The 20486-nt window shown below is 43.2% G+C and overlaps 1 protein-coding gene across 1 annotated transcript in view; it reads right to left on the bottom strand.

The window, feature by feature from the left end:
• Window positions 1–20486, bottom strand: part of fhdc1 (FH2 domain containing 1) — a 58498-nt gene that overhangs the window by 6681 nt on the left and 31331 nt on the right. The window contains exons 4-10 of the mRNA XM_014195572.2: window positions 13114–13216; window positions 12379–12464; window positions 10825–10925; window positions 6096–6166; window positions 5744–5851; window positions 2099–2169; window positions 375–492 (exon numbers count right to left, since the gene is read on the bottom strand). Of these exons, the coding sequence (XP_014051047.2) occupies window positions 375–492; window positions 2099–2169; window positions 5744–5851; window positions 6096–6166; window positions 10825–10925; window positions 12379–12464; window positions 13114–13216 (658 nt within the window). The remainder of the gene's footprint in view (window positions 1–374; window positions 493–2098; window positions 2170–5743; window positions 5852–6095; window positions 6167–10824; window positions 10926–12378; window positions 12465–13113; window positions 13217–20486) is intronic.

The raw sequence follows: 20486 nt of genomic DNA on the forward strand, positions 1-20486 counted from the left end.
ATATTATTACCATCAAAAAAATACCAAAAACAGGGGGCTTGGTGATACTGTATATCAGGGATGTAGGATAGTATGAATGGTAAGCACTTATCAACATGCAAAATACATATGGACTCATATTGGCCCATATTTGTTATGCTTATGGGGTGTTCTTCCAATTGAGATCATGGTGGTAAGTTATCTGATATACATTTATTTGTCTACTATATGTACAGACACACCTCACATGACATTGAAGCCATGTTACAGTCACCCTAGGATCCGTTTTGGTATCACAACTGGCTAAGGATGCCTTCACTGTGTGCCGCCCTCATGCGCCGTAATCAGCACAGAGTAGAATTTCCAAATTAGATTCTGACTGAATGCGCTCCCACCTGCAGGAAGGGGTCCAGCTGCTCCAGGAGCTCCGGGTCACTCTGGACCTTCTCCTCCAGTGATCTGGTCCTGACGTAGAGAGACGAGAACTCCAACTCGATGTTTTCCACTGATATTCTGCGGGGATATACAAATCATCCAAAGCCTGTTAAAATACATTGTGTGGCTCAGTTGTTAGAGCGTGGCGCTCGCAACGTCAGGGTTGTGTGTTTGATTCCCGCTGGGACCACCCAAAAAATGGGCTCCCGAATGGCACAGCGGTCTAAGGCACTGTATCTCAGTGCTAAAGGTGTCACTACAGACACCCTGGTTCAAATCCAGGCTGTATCACAACCGAGTGTGATCTGGAGTCCCATAGGGCGGTGCACAATTGGCCCAGCATCGTCCGTGTTTGGCCAGTGTAGGCCATCATTGTAAATAATAACTTGTTCTTAACTGACTTGCCTGGTTAGAAAGAAGAAAAAAATGTATGTGCTTTAGATAAAAGCATATTCTAAATGGTGTATATTATATATATTATAATAAATGTGAATAGTTTAAGATTCTAAAACGTTGTGGACTGCTGTAGCAGATGGCTATGTCAGCATCATAAAATGTGACTTTGTATTCCTGAGACTTGAAGTACTGCTGACCCTGAACCCAGAAATGCCTTGGCTTGTATCGGTCAGTGGTATTGATGGTGCTTTAGAAATTGCTATGTTGTGGTTCACTGTGGCAGAAATGGACCATGTTATGTATGGCACTTGTCTATATTTGACCATTGAATGCAAAGGCCTATCTACAGTGCATTCGATAATGGTGAAGGCACGACAGTTAGAGAGGCTGGAAGTAAGGATGATGTGTTAGCATATCCACAGCGGAGCATTAACTGTTGGCACACCAGGAGAGAGGGAGAGCTGAACTGTAGCATGCAGAGGTGACCTTGTAAAAGAGCTTGACAGCCAAAGGGAAGATAATGCATCCTAAACAGTGCAGAGCCATTGGGAGCTTAAATTAATTTGAAATTCAACTCATGGCGTTAGTAGGGATCTGCGATTTCATTCAGTGCTGCTGTTATTCTAGCCAATAATCAACCTCTTCATTTGATTGGATTTAAACTATGAGTATGTATTGTACCATATATTTTTTCTATGGCGTTAAAGCTACAGTCTGCGATTCAAAAAACAACAAAGTGGTCACCTCGCCACTTGGTAAACAGCTGAGGTATGCGGCTGGAGAAATGTAACCAGACTTAAAGCTGCAGTCTTATTAAAGCAGCAGTCTGCAGTTCAGAATACAACAAACAGGACACCCCACCACTTGTTTAGGTAAACGGCTAAGGGATTGGGGTGGGGCTGCAGGAATGTTACTAGACTGCAGCATTAAGCACAAATCATCATCCAGTAGTAGTCATATAAAGGCAACATATACTGATATGGCTAATGGAGGGGAATAATCATGCTAATGCTCTCTAAGAGCAGTGGCTGAAGCAAGAACCTAAAAGCTACACATAGCATTCCAGGAACTGAGTTAGTGTTCTTGACTGTGAAAAGAGACCCATAAAAGTGCTTTTACGGTATAGGGCATCCATAGATAACGGGTATGAAATTGACTGGGAGTCTTCTAGGTGAACTAGTTGTAAGACTCTTGTCAAAGGAAAGCAGTGCAAATGCTGCGTTCTTGACATGTCAGAGTGTTCGGAAATAAAACGTGCAAACTCTGAGCATTAAGATGGACTTTTTACCTGGAAGCACTCTGGATGTCCTGAAGTTTCTCAGGGAACTTCAGCAGCTTCTCGTCCTTCTTCTGTGCCTCCTGAGTAGATAGGAAAGGAATTATAATTAGCCTTGTATAATGCTTTATTACATGTTATGTACACCCATATAATTAATTACCCCTTGTAATTTCCACTCTGTTTAATAAAGCTTGAAAATACATAAGGACTCCTTAAAAAATAAAAACACACAAACATCTGCCATCCTTCCTGCAATATTCAAAATGTCTCTCATTTGGCCTCTGTTTACTCAAACATCAATGTCATGCAATATTTACAAGTGACAACTTCTCTGCTGTTGAAAGGGCATCTGTGGAAAGCCTCTCCTTATTCTGTGTCAAAAAAGACATATTCACACATCTGACATTCTAACAAACTAATTCAAACAAACTACTGAATTCTGACCCACTGGGCACACCACGTCATTTAACATTTACATTTACATTTAAACGTGGAAATGTTGGTAATATTTGGATGAGATATTGATCAATAAGATTTCAACCTTTATTCAGCATTAGCATATGTGCTAACATGCATCTATAGGTACAGAACGGTAATATTTGAATGCAGCAACAATCTTTTCTCAAAAACCATTAAAGACTGATGTAATGAGTCTAAATACAAAATCTGAAGTGAATCTGACGTATGGTTCACAAGGATAAGATGAATGCAGATGATTTTGAGCATTAGCGTTACACATGCAAAGAATGAGTTGTTAATAGTTTCCTTGTTTTTTTAAATATAAATACCAAATTCAGTATGGTTCAGTTTAGGGACGGCAATGATAGCGATGATAAGTTTCAAGTTGATAGGCCACTGTGGTGTCGATTGGTTTAAATGGACAAGGAAAATCTGAGTTTTGGTTTGTCAATAACTTCACCATCTTTTGGCCAATCCCTTAGCTTTTCAACTAAGTTAAGATATGCACCATAGGCCTACATTCCACATTTTGTGTGTACTTTCAGCATATTTTAACATATTAGTGAATGTGCTAATATGCACCTACTGGTATAGTGTGGCCATCTTTGAATGCATCAACGCAGGGACTATTGTGACCAAAGACCAAATTTGGAGTGAATCTGACTTTTAGTCCATGAGAAGATTCTTTATGAATATTTTAAGCATTAGCGTAACTTTGTCAAAAAAGTGAATTGTTAATAGTTTCCTTATTTTTTAGGATATCAATGGCAAACTTAACATGGTTCATCATGGTAATGTCTCTGATGAACCTAAACGGTTTCAAGTTGATAGGCCATTACGGAGTGGATTTACAAAGGATTTAGATGGACACGTAAAATCTGATTTATCAACAGCTCAGCCATTCTTTTTGAAGTTACTCATAGCCTCTAGTTTCTGTGTGCTTCGCTCTGAACTCTGAATTACCTGGATTGCAGTTGAGATGACATTAAAAGTACATAGTGCAAGTTATCAATGCTGTTCAATATTCTGCACAGATTATTATAGCAACTGCGAAGATTTCCACAGACCTGCGACCTTTGCATGCTATTTTGAACATGCACGCTTTCTATGATTACATAAGACATTTATAGTTACAGGAACCTCAAAACATGGTTCTGGATGTGTTACTCATTTTAAAGTTGAATAAATACTGTTACATTAGTTTGTAAAATATCCTAACTTTAGGCTATTAATTGTATTACAAAAGTTATATTTGTAATACAAATATCAACATTGTCACGTCCTGACCAGTATAAGGGGTTATTTGTTATTGTAGTTTGGTCAGGGTGTGGCAGGGGTGTGTTTGTTTTGTGTTGTCGGGGTTTTTGGGTATTGTTCTATGTTTTGTATTTCTTTGTGTTGGCCTGGTATGGCTCTCAATCAGGGACAGCTGTACATCGTTGTTGCTGATTGGGAGCCATACTTAGGTAGCCCTTTTTCCACCTGTCTTTTGTGGGAAGTTGTTTTTGCACTGCTGTGGTTTGCCTGCAAACTGTCTAGCTGTCGTTCGTTTTTTTCTTGTTTTGTGTAGTGTTCAAATAAAGTTAAGATGAGCGTTCACATACCCGCTGCATTTTGGTCCAATCACTACGACGGCCATTACAACATTTAAAGGGAATGAATCTAATGCTTGGATAGTTTCATCTGAGCCACTGGCTTAATCCTATTCTTTAAATTATATTTTTGGTTTAGTTGGAGACGTGAATCCAACATATCATTTGTTAACTTGTGGACAAGTTAATAGGCAAAAGTGCATCGCAAAAGTGATATTGAATTGTGCTTAGTTGTCCACACAAACAAAAATCTACATTTGAAGGAATTGTATCTTTTGTACCACTGACTTAGTCTGACTTTAATTCCAGTTTGTCTACAAATTAATAATTGATATGTTGAAATAACCATCTCAAGAATAGGACTAAATCAAATCAAACTTTAAACACACTTTAAATAATGTTTGACTTGATTTAGTCCTATTATTTTACTTAGAGATGGAGATGTGAGTCCAACATATTAATTATTAAGTTTAATATTACATTTAAAATCAACCAAAGCTTGAAATCCTAGGCCCATATGCATTGTCTATTTTTAGTTGAACCGTGGGTTGACTTGAGACAATATCTGTTGATGACTTTGCAAATTCAATAATAATAATAATAAAAAGGCCTAATATAGGCCTAAATAGTATCATTGATGATATATGACTTAACATTTGTTCTGTTAAACCCACCCCTTGAAAATACAATAGTGAATCTATTTAGTTATTAAGAGATCTCTCAAAAATCATTCTCACTATAACAAATTGGTAGTAGTCAGTGACAAATATTAAAGCTAAGCAGAGCTGGGCTTAGTTAAAATCCTGGAAGTGCATAGTGCAAGTTATCAATGGTTGGTTATCTTTGAATGCAGCAAATGGATGGCTGTAGATAGATCAACTCTCCAGTAGGAGGTGCTGCACAGTTTATAGATTTTTTCTGATAGTGGATATAACGTTGAAGATCTGAAGTTGTTTCAAATATACAAATTCAACAAGGTATGTCTATGTTGAAAATTAGTAACCATGATGACATAATCCTGTGATTGAAATTTTACCCTCAAAACAACAGTTGATGACTTTTTGCAAATCCAATGTATTTTCCACCTAGATTCCATGTCTCAATACATTGACAAATTACGTTAAAACAACGTTGATTCAACCAGTTTGTTCCCAGTGGGGAGTGTCTGTACTCTGGTCGAATGCCAAAAGGATCCACAGGTCAGCACACTGATTCATACACCCAAATGGTGACATTTCATTTTAAAGTGAGCATGACCAGAAGAAACCTGAAGATATTCCTGCACACTGCTTGCTTACAAAGTGATTCTCCACTAATCTGTCTCTCTGTGTGTCTCCTCCAGTGTGTTTCCTCCAGTGTGTATATGTGTCTTCTCCTGTGTGTGTTGTACATGTCTGTTTGTCTCCTCCATTATGTGTCTCCTCCAGTGTGCCTGTCTCCTCCAGTGTGCCTGTCTCCTCCAGTGTGCCTGTCTCCTCCAGTGTGCCTGTCTCCTCTAGTGTGTCTGTCTCCTCCAGTGTGTCTGTCTCCTCCAGTGTGTCTGTCTCCTCCAGTGTGTCTGTCTCCTTCAGTGTCTCCTCCCATTTCTCTCTGTCAGACTCACCAAAGCCACAAAATGCAGCAGGTTCATGCCCGGTTTGTTAGCCTTGGTGTCAGCCAGTGAGAGGAGCGATGACAGCTTGAAGCCCACGGCGTTGCCCGCGTAGCCGCCCTGCGGGACGGGGAGGAGGATAAACGAGCAGTGTCATAGTGGTGCCATAAAAGCCATTATCCCACCTTAGCCATCGTCATATCAGATAGATAAGGAGAGAGTGAGTGAGTGAGTGAGTGAGTGAGTGAGTGAGTGAGTGAGTGAGTGAGTGAGTGAGTGAGTGAGTGAGTGAGTGAGTGAGTGAGTGAGTGAGGATAGATAAATAGAAAGAGGAAAGTGAGAGATAACGGCATCATTGGCTTACAGCGTTCATGATGTTTCCAGCCTGCAGGACCAGGTGGAGGATGGCGTGTAGTTCCTCACAGGTCATCAGCTCTACAGAGAGAAAGGAGTGAGGGGTCAATACAAACCCATAGCATGCAGAGCATTTAGCAGTAACCTCCATCAGATCTGGGCTTCAAAAAAATAGATTCAAATACTTTATCTGTGCCTAGTTGAGCTTGCCTGGCTTAATAAACTAATAGAAAAGTCCTAAAACTGCAAACACCGCCCATCTGGCACTCCAGGCAGACTCAAGCTAACGCTCAAAGTATTTGAAAATACTTTCAAGTATTTCAACCCAGGTCTGCCCCCATCAAACACCATCACTGGTTGGAATTAACTTCCACCATACACTTCCACTATAACTCAAGCTAGCTTTCAACTGAGATATACAACTGTATAGAGATGATGTCATAGTTTTAGCATGACTGTAGGCCTATTGATATTTCAAATACTGTACAATACAGCTAGCTACTCATTAGGAGTAATGTCAGCCCCCACCAAGAGTCTGGTTTCACTAGTAATCACAATCAGGAAGTAGCTTGTCTGTGACTTGCACTTTGTTTAAATAGCAAATGGACAACAGCGTAACAAAATGCATCATATATGTACATGCACATCCTAGATCAAATGCTATTCATGATGAGATGGAGTAAACACAAAAAACACCCACAAAATAATGACGGTTCAAACCAACTTATCCAACGTTGCAGCAATGTGCAGAGCTGTGGTCGAGTGGATAACACTCCTGGCACATGCCACATAAGGCCCTGTACTGGAGATCAGGGTTCAATGCCTTCTTTCTGTGTCTCCCTTCTCACTGTCTTCCATCCATCTACACCTGTCTAATAAAGCACGCCAAAAAACCTTGCAGCTATAACCTCTTTTATGTAACATAACGCCGCCCAGAGGCCTAATGTTGATGAAACAATTCTTCATTTTGGCCAAGTGCCGTGCCGAACTGACATCTCAATTCAGCACTGCCGCGAAGAGGATACGGTGCATGGGCATCCTGAGAGGGAAGCCAATAAAGTGTGGCTGAGGGGTGAGAAGCTGTGACTCAGCTAAAATGACATTGAGCCGCGTTCAGCTTAGAGCATGGGGGGTTGGTGTGTCAAATATGTCCCACCATTTATTGGATGCTTTGTAAAGCCCCAAATTCGCTGAGAGGTGAAACTCCATGTAAGGACGTTTTACGAATCATTCAAAAACCCTGCGCTATGCCCTAAAAGGCCTCACAATGCAGATTTTACAGCAGCCTGCACTCTCAAGACATGTTTAGCTTACTAAATGTATCAGGGCAATTAATTTGCTAAATTGGTGCTGCTCTTTAGGCACTACCAAGCTCATTTGAATGTATTAGCTACAGTAGCTGCATACCAACAAATCATGCATAGGCCCACTGTACTACCATAAATGTCAACGTGTTGCATATTTCGGAGCCCAAATGACAAAAACCAGTCGACTGTGGATCATATGATTGGTTTCAGACGCAGTGCTTAAATGGGCACCCTACAGTATAATAACACTGACACACTGCGGCCATCCGCTGGTTTCAACTGTTTGTCATCACGGCCTATTTTGTCCTTAGAGATCATTAACCATTAAACAAATGGTTAACCAAATGAGGTCTACTGTCCCTACCCCCGAAAAAATCTCTAGGTGCATCCATCCACGTCTCTATATATCTGTAAATACAGTATGTATCTCAGTATCTTTCTATCTCTGTATTTAAATGTCTCTTCATTGCATGAACCTCAATTTCTGTCATTAACCTGAAAACCTCCTCTGCATGAACCCTGCATCCAGGGGTTGGAAGCAACATTATTTTTCAATCATTTAGTTCTGAACAGAAATATAAAGTTTTTGGTTCCGTTCCACTTTTCTAACCAGGAAAATAAAGTTCTGAAACGGTTCGAACCCAAAAAAAGTACTGGTTTGTATCGTTCCTCTCTGTTCCTTTTTAAACCTCTAAAATATATATATTTTTTACATTTAGCTCAACATTAAATTACTTCACGGATCAGTGCAACTTGCTGTGGAGCAGGTAAGCAATTTAATGTGTAAAGGAAAGTAGATAAGAGCAAATAGTATTTTGCCGTAACAGCATAGTTTAATCATAATGAAAGACAAACACACACACTGGGCTGCCAGTCACAGTGTAGGGCACAAGATGCAACTGACATTTTGAGGGCGAGGAGAGAGCAAAGCGAGAGAGGATGGCGGAAGCATGCTTTGAAACACTAAGCATCTTGTTATGATATGCATTATCTGAATTAGGCCAACAGAATTATACCTACGGAGAAGAGGCGGAGGAACTTTGAATATCTTTAGCTAGAATTAAAAACATGTCTTTACCTTTTTGTAGGACCATTAGCATTGAAAAAGTAAATCCATTCTTCTCTAATTAAACATCTCTCCCTAATTTCTGAAATATGCTTGTAATGTCATCCGATCCTCGTTTGTTAAGTGAAACGACACCGCTGGTCCTGCTCACATTGCCCTACCCTATGCTTTGACCTCTTTCTCCCCTCTCTCTCCAGATGAAATCTTGCGTCTTGTGACGGCCGGCCGCCCAACAACCTGCCCGCTTGACCCTATCCCCTCCTCTCTTCTCCAGACCATTTCCGGAGTCCTTCTCCCTTACCTCACCTCGCTCATCAACTCATCCTTAACCGCTGGCTACGTCCCTTCCGTCTTCAAGAGAGCGAGAGTTGCACCTCTTCTCAAAAAACCTACACTCGATCCCTCCGATGTCAACAACTACAGACCAGTATCCCTTCTTTCTTTTCTCTCCAAAACTCTTGAACATGCCGTCCTTGGCCAGCTCTCCTGCTATCTCTCTCAGAATTACCTTCTTGATCCAAATCAGTCAGGTTTCAAGGCTGGTCATTCAACTGAGACTGCTCTTCTCTGTGTCACGGAGGCTCTCCGCACTGCTAAAGCTAACTCTCTCTCCTCTGCTCTCATCCTTCTAGACCTATCTGCTGCCTTTGATACTGTGAACCATCAGATCCTCCTCTCCACCCTCTCCGAGTTGGGTATCTCCGGCGCGGCTCACTCTTGGATTGCGTCCTACCTGACAGGTCGCTCCTACCAGGTGGCGTGGCGAGAATCCGTCTCCGCACCACGTGCTCTCACCACTGGTGTCCCCCAGGGCTCAGTTCTAGGCCCTCTCCTATTCTCGCTATACACCAAGTCACTTGGCTCTGTCATATCCTCACATGGTCTGTCCTATCATTGCTATGCAGACGACACACAATTAATCTTCTCCTTTCCCCCTTCTGATAACCAGGTGGCGAATCGCATCTCTGCATATCTGTCAGACATATCAGTGTGGATGACGGATCACCACCTCAAGCTGAACCTCGGCAAGACGGAGCTGCTCTTCCTCCCGGGGAAGGACTGCCCTTTCCACGATCTCACCATCACGGTGGACAACTCCATTGTGTCCTCCTCCCAGAGTGCTAAGAGCCTCGGCGTGACCCTGGACAACTCCCTGTCGTTCTCCGCTAACATCAAGGCGGTGACCCGATCCTGTAGGTTCATGCTATACAACATTCGCAGAGTACGACCCTGCCTTACACAGGAAGCGGCGCAGGTCCTAATCCAGGCACTTGTCATCTCCCGTCTGGATTACTGCAACTCCCTGTAGGCGGGGCTCCCTGCCTGTGCCATTAAATCCCTACAACTCATCCAGAACGCCGCAGCCCGTCTGGTGTTCAACCTTCCCAAGTTCTCTCACGTCACCCCGCTCCTCCGCACACTCCACTGGCTTCCAGTTGAAGCTCGCATCTGCTACAAGACCATGGTGCTTGCCTACGGAGCTGTGAGGGGAACGGCACCTCCGTACCTTCAGGCTCTGATCAGGCCCTACACCCAAACAAGGGCACTGCGTTCATCCACCTCTGGCCTGCTGGCCCCCCTACCTCTGCGGAAGCACAGTTCCCGCTCAGCCCAGTCAAAACTGTTCGCTGCTCTGGCACCCCAATGGTGGAACAAGCTCCCTCACACCTGAAACCCCACCTCTTTAAGGAATACCTGGGATAGGATAAAGTAATCCTTCTAACCCCCCCCCCAAAAAAAAGATATAGATGTACTATTGTAAAGTGGTTGTTCCACTGGATATCATAAGGTGAATGCACCAATTTGTAAGTCGCTCTGGATAAGAGTGTCTGCTAAATGACGTAAATGTAAATGTAATGTCGTCAGTAGGCTACAGTAACCTATGCTTCAGAGGGGAGGGGCAGGTAGCCTACACACACACGCACACCTACTGGCAAAGATTTCCAGCTGGCAGGCAGACGCTGCATAGGCGCTTGGTTGTGATTTTTGTCGGACAGGAAGAAAATGCCCGGAACGTAAAATAACGTTATTAACCGGTTCCCATGCTTTTAAAATAATGGTTCCGGAACAATATAGATCACTTTTGTTTTCGGTTCGGGTTCTGTTCCTCAAATAATTTTGTTATTTTCTGGTTTTCTGTTCTGTTCTCTGAACCGGTTCCAACACTTACCTGCATCTACCACTCATCTACTTTATATATTGGTCCGAATACAGCGCCAGCTCAAATGACACGCACGCACCCGCGCACACACTGGGTCCTTGTTACACCTCAGTGCTGCGACTCAGATATCTGGGTCTCCAGTCGATGGTGTGTGGCAGCACCAGCGGTGGCCGCTAGTGGGGCAGTGGTGTGTCAACATCCTTACCTTTGGTGGCCACGCGGATTACATCGATATCACGGCTCATCACAGCGCAGGATGGAAAGAACTCGTCACGCAGGACCATGGCCTCGATGCGCAACTCAAACCTGGCAGGGGCGACAGAGAACAGGGGGTGTCAGATTCACTGGCACATGGAACAGAATAGTACAATTTACTATACAACTCCAGGCCCTCAGTTTCGAGGGCCAAAGCACTGATGGTTTTCATTCTCTCCTAATCAGGTACTGCCTTGATCAGACTGTTGCATGATGATGAGGAAACCCATGGTCCTAAATGACTTTTATGACGAATCACACCTGGTCCTAAATATCAACAAGACCAAAGAGGTTTGCATAGACTTCAGGAAGCGTACAACACTTACCTCTGCAACATCTAGGTCAGAACACAGAGATTGTAGAAGAATACAAATATATGGGTGTCCTCTTGGACAGTAAGCTTCACTGGAGTAAATGTACAAACCTGATCTTAAAAAAGAGTCAACAGAGACTGTACTTTCTCAATTTTTATGTTGACTGTTCTATACTGACTCTGTTTTACAAATCTTTCATTGAGAGTATTTTAACTTTTTGTATTGTTTGTTGGTTTGGTAATGCCACTGTCAGCCAGAGAATTATGCTGAGAAGGATTATTACCACAGCAAGCAAGGTACTTGGAGTCAAACAGACAGGCCTGGATGAGATCTTTAACATCAGGGCCCTCCGCAAAGCTCACAAAATAATTTTAGACCCAAGCCACCCCCTGTACTCAGACTTTGAACTACTCCCCTCTGGGTGCAGGTATACGGCACCCCCCAGGAGGAAAAACAGAACTAGACAATAATTTGCGCTAGTTGGGATATCCCTCCTAAATAGCTCTGGCTAATGTTCCTATCGACCCAGTAAGGCCAGCAGGCTAGTCTCTTTTTATTGGTATGTAACTGTTATGGAAGTTGTATTGTCAATTTGTTTTGTATTTAAACACCACTTTAAACGTGTACATGACACTGCAACAAAATTTCCCCATGGGGTCAATAAAGTCAGTAAAGTAAAGTATGACTTACACTTGGCCTTGATCAATTAACTACCAGGAAGAAAAACAGTAGTAGCTTAGCCCTCGAAGGGCAGTAGAATTGACCTCAGGTACAGCGTCAGATACTGCACACCCGTTTATTTAATTGAAATAAGTACTCAGTAAATTTCTCAAACCTGCACAGTTTATGCTTTAGTATATAACCATGCATTTTCCTTTGAAGCAAATTAAATTGCAGAATGAACAGTTGTGGTTACTGGAAAAATACTAGCAAGGTAGACTCATGAAGATATGCTTAAAATGGATGATAAGTGAATCAAGATTTGATTGATTCATGCAGTAACAGGGACGGACTGGGTCCAGAAATCGTCTCAGGCATTTCAAACACACCGGCCCATGTTTTTCCTCGAGGCCCGAACACCAGCTCATTAATTTTGTTGAGGCCCTCATTATTAGGCAAATAATGATCCTTTTGCACAAAGAAAAAAAGTTTTAGACCGGTCGTCATTAGGCTAAATGAGTACAGCTTACCGAGGCACCTGGATCAACAGGTACATGAAGGAGTCTGCCAGGGTCAGTTTGCTGGAGTCCCCTTTGAACTCCCTCAGTTTCTTTACCTGTGGATGTGACAATAAACATATGAACATGTTCCTATGTGGCTCAGTTGGTAGAGCATTGTACTTGCAAAGCTGGGATCATGGTTTTGATTCCCACTGGGGCCACCCATATGAAAATGTATGCACACATGACTGACTTTAAGTCACTTTTGATGAAAGCGTCTGCTAAATGCCATTAATATTATATTGTGCTGCAATATGTGCAATCCATAAGAACTCAACCTCAACAACACAAATGTACCTTAAACATTGTTTATGTACACAGTAACTTAGACAATGTCTGTCATTAAATCATTTAATTATTGTGCTCCATCCATTTCAGAATGATTTACTGGTATTTATATCATAGACATGGAGGAAACCTATGCTATCTGGGATGTGCTAGTACCCTATTCAAAAACTGTGGTGCATTGCCTGGCTGGTACACTGTGTTCTCTCTCCTTTACACTCTCTCTCCCTTTACACCTCTCTCTCTCTCTCTCTCTCTCTCTCCTTTACACCTCTCTCTCCCTTTACACCTCTCTCTACCTCTCTCTCCCTTTACACCTCTCTCTCCCTCTCTCTCCCTTTACACCTCTCTCTCACTCACTCACTCACTCACACACTCACTCACTCACACACTCACACACTCACACACTCACACACATACCTCTTCAGACTCGGGCAGGAGTTTGAGCAGGTCTTTGAGGAGATCAGCTCTGTACAGCTTGCCGTCTCCATGGCGAATGTCCTCCACAATGGACAGATTGGACCTGGATAAGATGAACACAGTGATAAACCTTATAGTGCATTATGATGCGGTTATAATGCAGGGCAAGATGTTATAAGCATGTAAAGTATGACCCCATTATAATATCTTATTATCATCAGAATAGATAGCCATTTTGAGTCGGTTGACAATTTGCTGCAGAGAGACTTAACATACTATAAGCCTTGTTATAAGAGGCTCTTACATGCTCATAACAAGTTATAAGCATTATACCCGTACATTAAAGAAACACAACATATTATACACCTTATAATAGAACATCTTAAAGGCTCATACAAAACAAGTTATAAAGCCTTATACCCATTAGCTGAAATGGTACTGAAGTTCAGTTCATTGGTAAACAGCACAGGCTCTCACTCTATGTCTGCACAGAGCAGTAAATCCAGCTAATCCTCACACAGGCACCTTGATATGTGAGCCCGATGCCCAGGCCTGATGTGGATTTATGAGCCATGGGACTGGAGAATCCATGAATTGAAAGGGATTCGGGGAGATGCGGTGGGAGCCCGTGCAACTGCAACAACATGCTGCTAATTCAGTAAGAATGCATTCTCTGGAAATTGGGTTGTGTCATATCAAATCGGGGGGAATCACTTAACATATGATATTCTCATTGGTGGTCAACTGTAAGGGGGAGAATGTACAGTTGAAGTCGTAAGTTTACATACACTTAGGTTGGAGTCATTAAAACTCGTTTTTCAACCACTCCACAAATGTCTTGTTAACAAACTATAGTTTTGGCAAGTCGGTTAGGACATCTACTTTGTGCATGACACAAGTAATTTTTCCAACAATTGTTTACAGACAGATTATTTCACTTATAATTCACTGTAGCACAATTCCAGTGGGTCAGAAGTTTACATACACTAAGTTGACTGTGCCTTTAAACAGCTCAGAAAATTCCAGAAAATGATGTCATGGCTTTAGAAGCATCTGGTAGGCTAATTGACAAAATTTGAGTCAATTGGAGGTGTACCTGTGGATGTATTTCAAGGCCTACCTTCAAACTCAGTGCCTCTTTGCTTCACATCATGGGGAAATCAAAAGAAATCAGCCAAGACCTCAGAAAAAAAATTGTAGACCTCCACAAGTCTGGTTCATCCTTGGGAGCAATTTCCAAACGCCTGGAGGTACCACGTTCATCTGTACAAACAATAGTACGCAAGTATAAACACCATGGGACCACGCAGCCATCATACCGCTCAGGAAGGAGACGCGTTCTGTCTCCTAGAGATGAACGTACTTTGGTGCGAAAAGTCCAAATCAATCCCAGAAAAACAGCAAAGGACCTTGTGAAGATGCTGGAGGAAACAGTTACAAAAGTATCTATATCCACAGTAAACTGAGTCCTATATCGACATAACCTGAAAGGCCGCTCAGCAAGGAAGAAGCCACTGCTCCAAAACCGCAATAAAAAAGCCAGACTACAGTTTGCAACTGCACATGTAGACCAAGATCATCCTCTGGTCTGATGAAACAAAAATAGAACTATTTGGCCATAATGTTTGGAGGAAAAAGGGGGAGGCTTGCAAGCCGAAGAACACCATCCAAACCGTGAAGCACAGGGGTGGCAGCATCATGTTGTGGCGGTGCTTTGCTGCAGGAGGGACTGGTGCACTAAACAAAATAGATGGCATCATGAGCAAGGAAAATTATGTGGATATATTGAAGCAACATCTCAAGACATCGTCAGGATGTTAAAGCTTGCTCGCAAATGGGTCTTCTTAATGAACAATGACCCCAAGCATACTTCCAAAGTTGTGGCAAAATGGCTTAAGGACAACAAAGTCAAGGTATTGGAGTGGCCATCACAAAGCCCTGACCTCAATCCTATAGAAAATGTGTGGGCAGAACTGAAAAAGCATGTGCGAGCAAGGAGGCCTACAAACCCGACTCAGTTACACCAGCTCTGTCAGGAGGAATAGTTCAAAACTTATTTGTGGGAAGCTTGTGGGAGGCTACCCAAAACATTTGACCCAGGTTAAACAATTTAGGCAATGCTACCAAATACTAATTGAGTGTATGTAAACTTCTGACCCACTGGGACTGTGATGAAAGAAATAAAAACTGAAATAAATAATTCTCTCTACTATTATTCTGACATTTCACATTTTTTAAATAAAGTGGTGATCCTAACTGACCTAAGACAGGGGAATTTTACTAGGATTAAATGTCAGGAATTGTGAAAAACTGAGTTTAAATGTATTTGGCTAAGGTGTATGTAAACTTCCTACTTCAACTGTATGTTTCAAATGTCTAATTAGTCTTGTTAGCATTATCAACCATTATCAAGATTCCCATCGACATGAATAACAAATAACATACTGTAAGTAGTTGAAGTTACTGTTAGCAACAAAGTTGTCTGTGAGTGACAATATACTGTACTGCACTAGCGACTGTGTTACATAAACGAAAGTGTCCAAGTCCAGTGTGGACGAGGCAGTATTGATAGGTGCTCTTGTGATAAGAGTCAAATGCTATGAAAATACCAGGGGGAGCCATGCAAAACATCCTATGAGATCAGCCCTCTGGCCCTGTACACACTGAAGTTGTACAACTGATGTAAAACGCATTTCAAATCATATCATATCAAATTGTATTTGTCACATGCGACGAATACAACAGGTGTAGACCTTAAAGTGAAATGCTTACTTACAAGCCCTTAACAAACAATGTAAAAATAAATAAATAAGTGTAACAAATAATTAAACAGCAGCAGTAAAATAACAATAGTGAGGCTACATACAGAGGGTGCCGGTACAGAGTCAATGTGCGGGGGTACCGGTTAGTCGAGGTAATTGAGGTAATATGTACATGTAGGTAGAGTTAAAGTGACTATGCATAGATAACAAACAGAGAGTAGCAGCAGCGTAAAAGAGGGGTCTGGGTAGCCCTTTGATTAACTGTTTAGGAGTCTTATGGCTTGGGGTAGAAGCTGTTAAGAAGCCTTTTGGACCTAGACTTAGCGCTCTGGTACCGCTTCCCATGCGGTAGCAGAGAGAACAGTCTATGACTTGGGTGGCTGGAGTCTTTGAACATTTTTAGGGCCTTCTTCAGACACCTCCTGGTATGGAGGTCCTGGATGGCAGTTAGCTTGGCCCCAGTGATGTATTGGGCTGTACGCACTACCCTCTGTAGTGCAACCAGTCAGGATGCTCTCGATGGTGCAGCTGTAGAACCTTTTGAGGATCTGAGGACCCATGCCATATCTTTTCAGTCTCCTGAGGGGGACCTGCTCGATCTGCTCCACTGCAGCCCCGTCAATGAGAATGGTGGCGTGCTCGGTCCTCCTTTTCCTATAGTCCACAATCATCTTCTTTGTCTTGATCACATTGAGGGAGAGGTTGTTGTCCTGGTACCACATAGCCAGGTCTCTGACCTCCTCCCTATAGGCTGTCTCATCGTCGTTGGTGATCAGGCCTACCACTGTTCGGTAAACTTGATGATGGTGTTGGAGTCGTGCCTGGCCATGCAGTCATGAGTGAACAGGGAGTACAGGAGGGAACTGAGCATGCACCCCTAAGGGGCCCCTGTGTTGAGGATCAGCGTGGCGGATGTGTTGTTACCTACCCTTACCACCTGGGGGCGGCCCGTCTGGAAGTCCAGGATCCAGTTGCAGAGGGAGGTGTTTAGTCCCAGGGTACTTAGCTTAGTGATGAGCTTTGAGGGCACTATGGTGTTGAACGCTGAGCTGTAGTCAATGAATAGCATTCTCACATAGGTGCTCCTTTTGTCCAGGTGGGAAAGGGCAGTGTTGAGTGCAATAGAGATTGCATCATCTGTGGATCTGTTGAGGCGGTATGCAAATTGGAGTGGGCCTAGGGTTTCTGGGATAATGGTGTTGATGTGAGCCTTTCAAAGCACTTCATGGCTACGGTAGTCATTTAGGCAGGTTACCTTAGGGACAGGGACTATGGTGGTCTGTTTGAAACATGTTAATATTACAGTCTCAGTCGGGGACAGGTTGAAAATGTCAGTGAAGACACTTGCCAGTTGGTCAGCGCATGCTCGGAGAACACGTCCTGGTAATCCGTCCGGCCCTGCGGCCTTGTGAATATTGACCTGTTTAAAGGTCTTACTCACATCAGCTACGGAGAGCGTGCTCACACAGTCGTCCAGAACAGCTGATGCTCTCATGCATGCTTCAGTGTTACTTACCTCGAAGTATAGAAGTAATTTAGCTCATCTGGTAGGCTTGTGTCACTGGGCAGCTCGCGGTTGTGCTTCCCTTTGTAGTCTGCAATAGTTTGCAAGCGTGCCACATGCGATGAGCATTGGTACCGGTGCAGTACGATTCAATCTTTGACCTGTATTGATGCTTTGCCTGTTTGATGGTTCGTCGGAGGGCATAGCGGGATTTCTTATAAGCTTCCTTGTGCGAGTCCCACTCCTTGAAAGCGGCAGCTCTACCCTTTAGCTTAGTGTGGATGTTGCCTGTAATCCATGACTTCTGGTTGGTGTAAGTACGTATGGTCACTGTGGGGACGACGTCATCGATGCACTTATTGATGAAAAACTTGGCACAACCATTGTGATACAAGGGAGAGTTTTTCTGCACAAAAATAATTACACACGCATTGTGGAGACACCGCACAATGGTTGTGTAAACAACAATTAGTATCACAAAAATATAAATTGAATCACACCCATTGTGTCAAATGTGTTGTACATCAGTTGTACAAGCTGAGTGTATACAGCACATGCTCTGTGCTGGCATGCAAATCCCGAGCTACAACTCTCTCTCAGTCTACCACACCACAGTGAGTTAGCATTAGCCACTCCAGACTGCTTATGTAATACATAGGACTTATTGCTAGCCAAAGCTATCGCCACCAATTAAACATGAATGAAACAATGTGGACCTTTTCTCCTGGATTATCAACCCAGATAACCTTCTCTGTAACTGTATTTTGTGTGTGTGTGTATGTGTGCGTGCATGTGTGCGTGTGTGTGTGAATGTGTATTGTATGCGGGGCATTGCTCTTCCTGAGTAGATATCTTCAGGGTCAATACTGCTATATTCCTCAGTAAATGTAGGAAATGGTCCAAAGAAATTATCATTTTTTACATAAAACAATTTTGCAGGGGCCTTTGAAGGATATATGCACAGACAGTGATGTGTTAAGGCCAGACTATACTTCTTCTGCAGGCCATCATGTCCCCACGCCATACTTATTAACTGTGTGTTTGAGCTGAGGAGAGAACTGCCAGTCACACACACACTGAATAATACAGTATATGCCCAGTCAGTCTGGGTAAAGAAATACTTTGATTAAAAAAACAACTCCAGGGGTTTTTCATTAAAACTACTGCTGTATAAAACATAGATTTTAGGGTGAGGGACTTCAATATCCCTAGACAGAAACTTTAAAATATCTAAAATGAGTCTAAGCCTTATTTATACTTTACGTATGTACGCAACGCAAGAACGCAATGAAATATGCAAAATGGCGATCCTGCGTAGTTGTGTTAAGTTACAAAATGGCGTTGCTGCACATGTTTGCATATTTTTGCTTTGCAAGAACGCAGGACATCCAATTTGTGTAGCTAATTCTGTACTTGCGTTGTGTACACGTAAGATATAAATTAGACCTAAGACACTCAAATAGGACAGAAAGCTTGGAGCTTGGGGGCTTTCAGACAAGGGACTCTGATCCTTATGTGAGTTTTCAAAGGTCTTAGACGAGAAACTTCATTACGATTCCGCTATGTCCTTCGTGGTCAGCCCGGTTATGACGAAGTTTAATACAGAATCGGAAACCTTTATCATCTAGCTTTTCTTGGCATTTAGGGAAGTTGTAGCCTGCAGACACTGTTTCTGCATCCAACTGTGCAGCAGTGTCGTCTTGCCAAATAAGACAATGACAAGCATAAAAAGATTGGCAAACCAGCTAGAATTTACCCAAAGGATTTCAATAGCATTTTGATTTAAACACTATACTGTCATGGCAAGTTGTATTACAATAAAGTATCTTCCTATATAGAGTAGTAGGCATCAGTGAGCACTTCAGCCTGAGCGCATGGTAGGTCACCTTGGGAGTTGGTACCATTTAGCATTTGAGCTACGTTGTTTCGCGATGGAAAAGTCAGTCAGATAAAATAAGGGCTAAATCTGTGTCTGATTACTCTAGGGACCAGTGGGAGGAGAGCTGGACTGTCCACTAAGCACCTGGCTGCTATGGAGACAGGTAAAGAGAAACAGACAAATGACGCAAATATGCACACGCGAGCGCGTGTGAGCATGCATGTGTAACCGATGTGAAATGGCTAGTTAGTTAGCGGTGGTGCGCGCTAATAGCATTTCAATCAGTGACGTCACTCGCTCAGAGACTTGAAGTAGGGTTTCCCCTTGCGTTGCAAGAGCCGTGGCTTTTGTGGCGCGATGGGTAACGATGCTTCGTGGGGTGTCAGTTGTTGATGTGTGCAAGGGTCCCTGGTTCGAGCCCGGGTTGAGGCGAAGAGAGGGACAGAACCTACACTGTTACATTGATGCTGTTGACCCGGATCATTGGTTGCTGCGGAAAAGGAGGAGGTCAAAAGGTGGGATGAGTGTAACCGATGTGAAATGGCTAGTTAGTTAGCGGTGGTGCGCGCTAATAGCGTTTCAATCAGTGACGTCACTCGCTCTGAGACCTGAAGTGGTTGTTCCCCTTGCGTTGCAAGGGCCGCGGCTTTTGTGGCGCGATGGGTAACGATGCTTCGTGGGGTGTCAGTTGTTGATGTGTGCAAGGGTCCCTGGTTCGAGCCCGGGTTGAGGCGAAGAGAGGGACAGAACCTACACTGTTACATTGACGCTGTTGACCCGGATCATTGGTTGCTGCGGAAAAGGAGGAGGTCAAAAGGTGGGATGAGTGTAACCGATGTGAAATGGCTAGTTAGTTAGCGGTGGTGCGCGCTAATAGCGTTTCAATCAGTGACGTCACTCGCTCTGAGACCTGAAGTGGTTGTTCCCCTTGTGTTGCAAGGGCCGCGGCTTTTGTGGCGCGATGGGTAACGATGCTTCGTGGGGTGTCAGTTGTTGATGTGTGCAAGGGTCCCTGGTTCGAGCCCGGGTTGGGGCGAAGAGAGGGACGGAACCTACACTGTTACATTGATGCTGTTGACCCGGATCATTGGTTGCTGCGGAAAAAGGAGGAGGTCAAAGGGGGGGTGAGTGTAACCGATGTGAAATGGCTAGTTAGTTAGCGGTGGTGCGCGCTAATAGCATTTCAATCAGTGACGTCACTCGCTCAGAGACTTGAAGTAGGGTTTCC

The sequence above is a fragment of the Salmo salar genome, chromosome ssa04 (assembly GCF_905237065.1).
Source record: "Salmo salar chromosome ssa04, Ssal_v3.1, whole genome shotgun sequence".
NCBI lineage: Eukaryota > Metazoa > Chordata > Actinopteri > Salmoniformes > Salmonidae > Salmo > Salmo salar.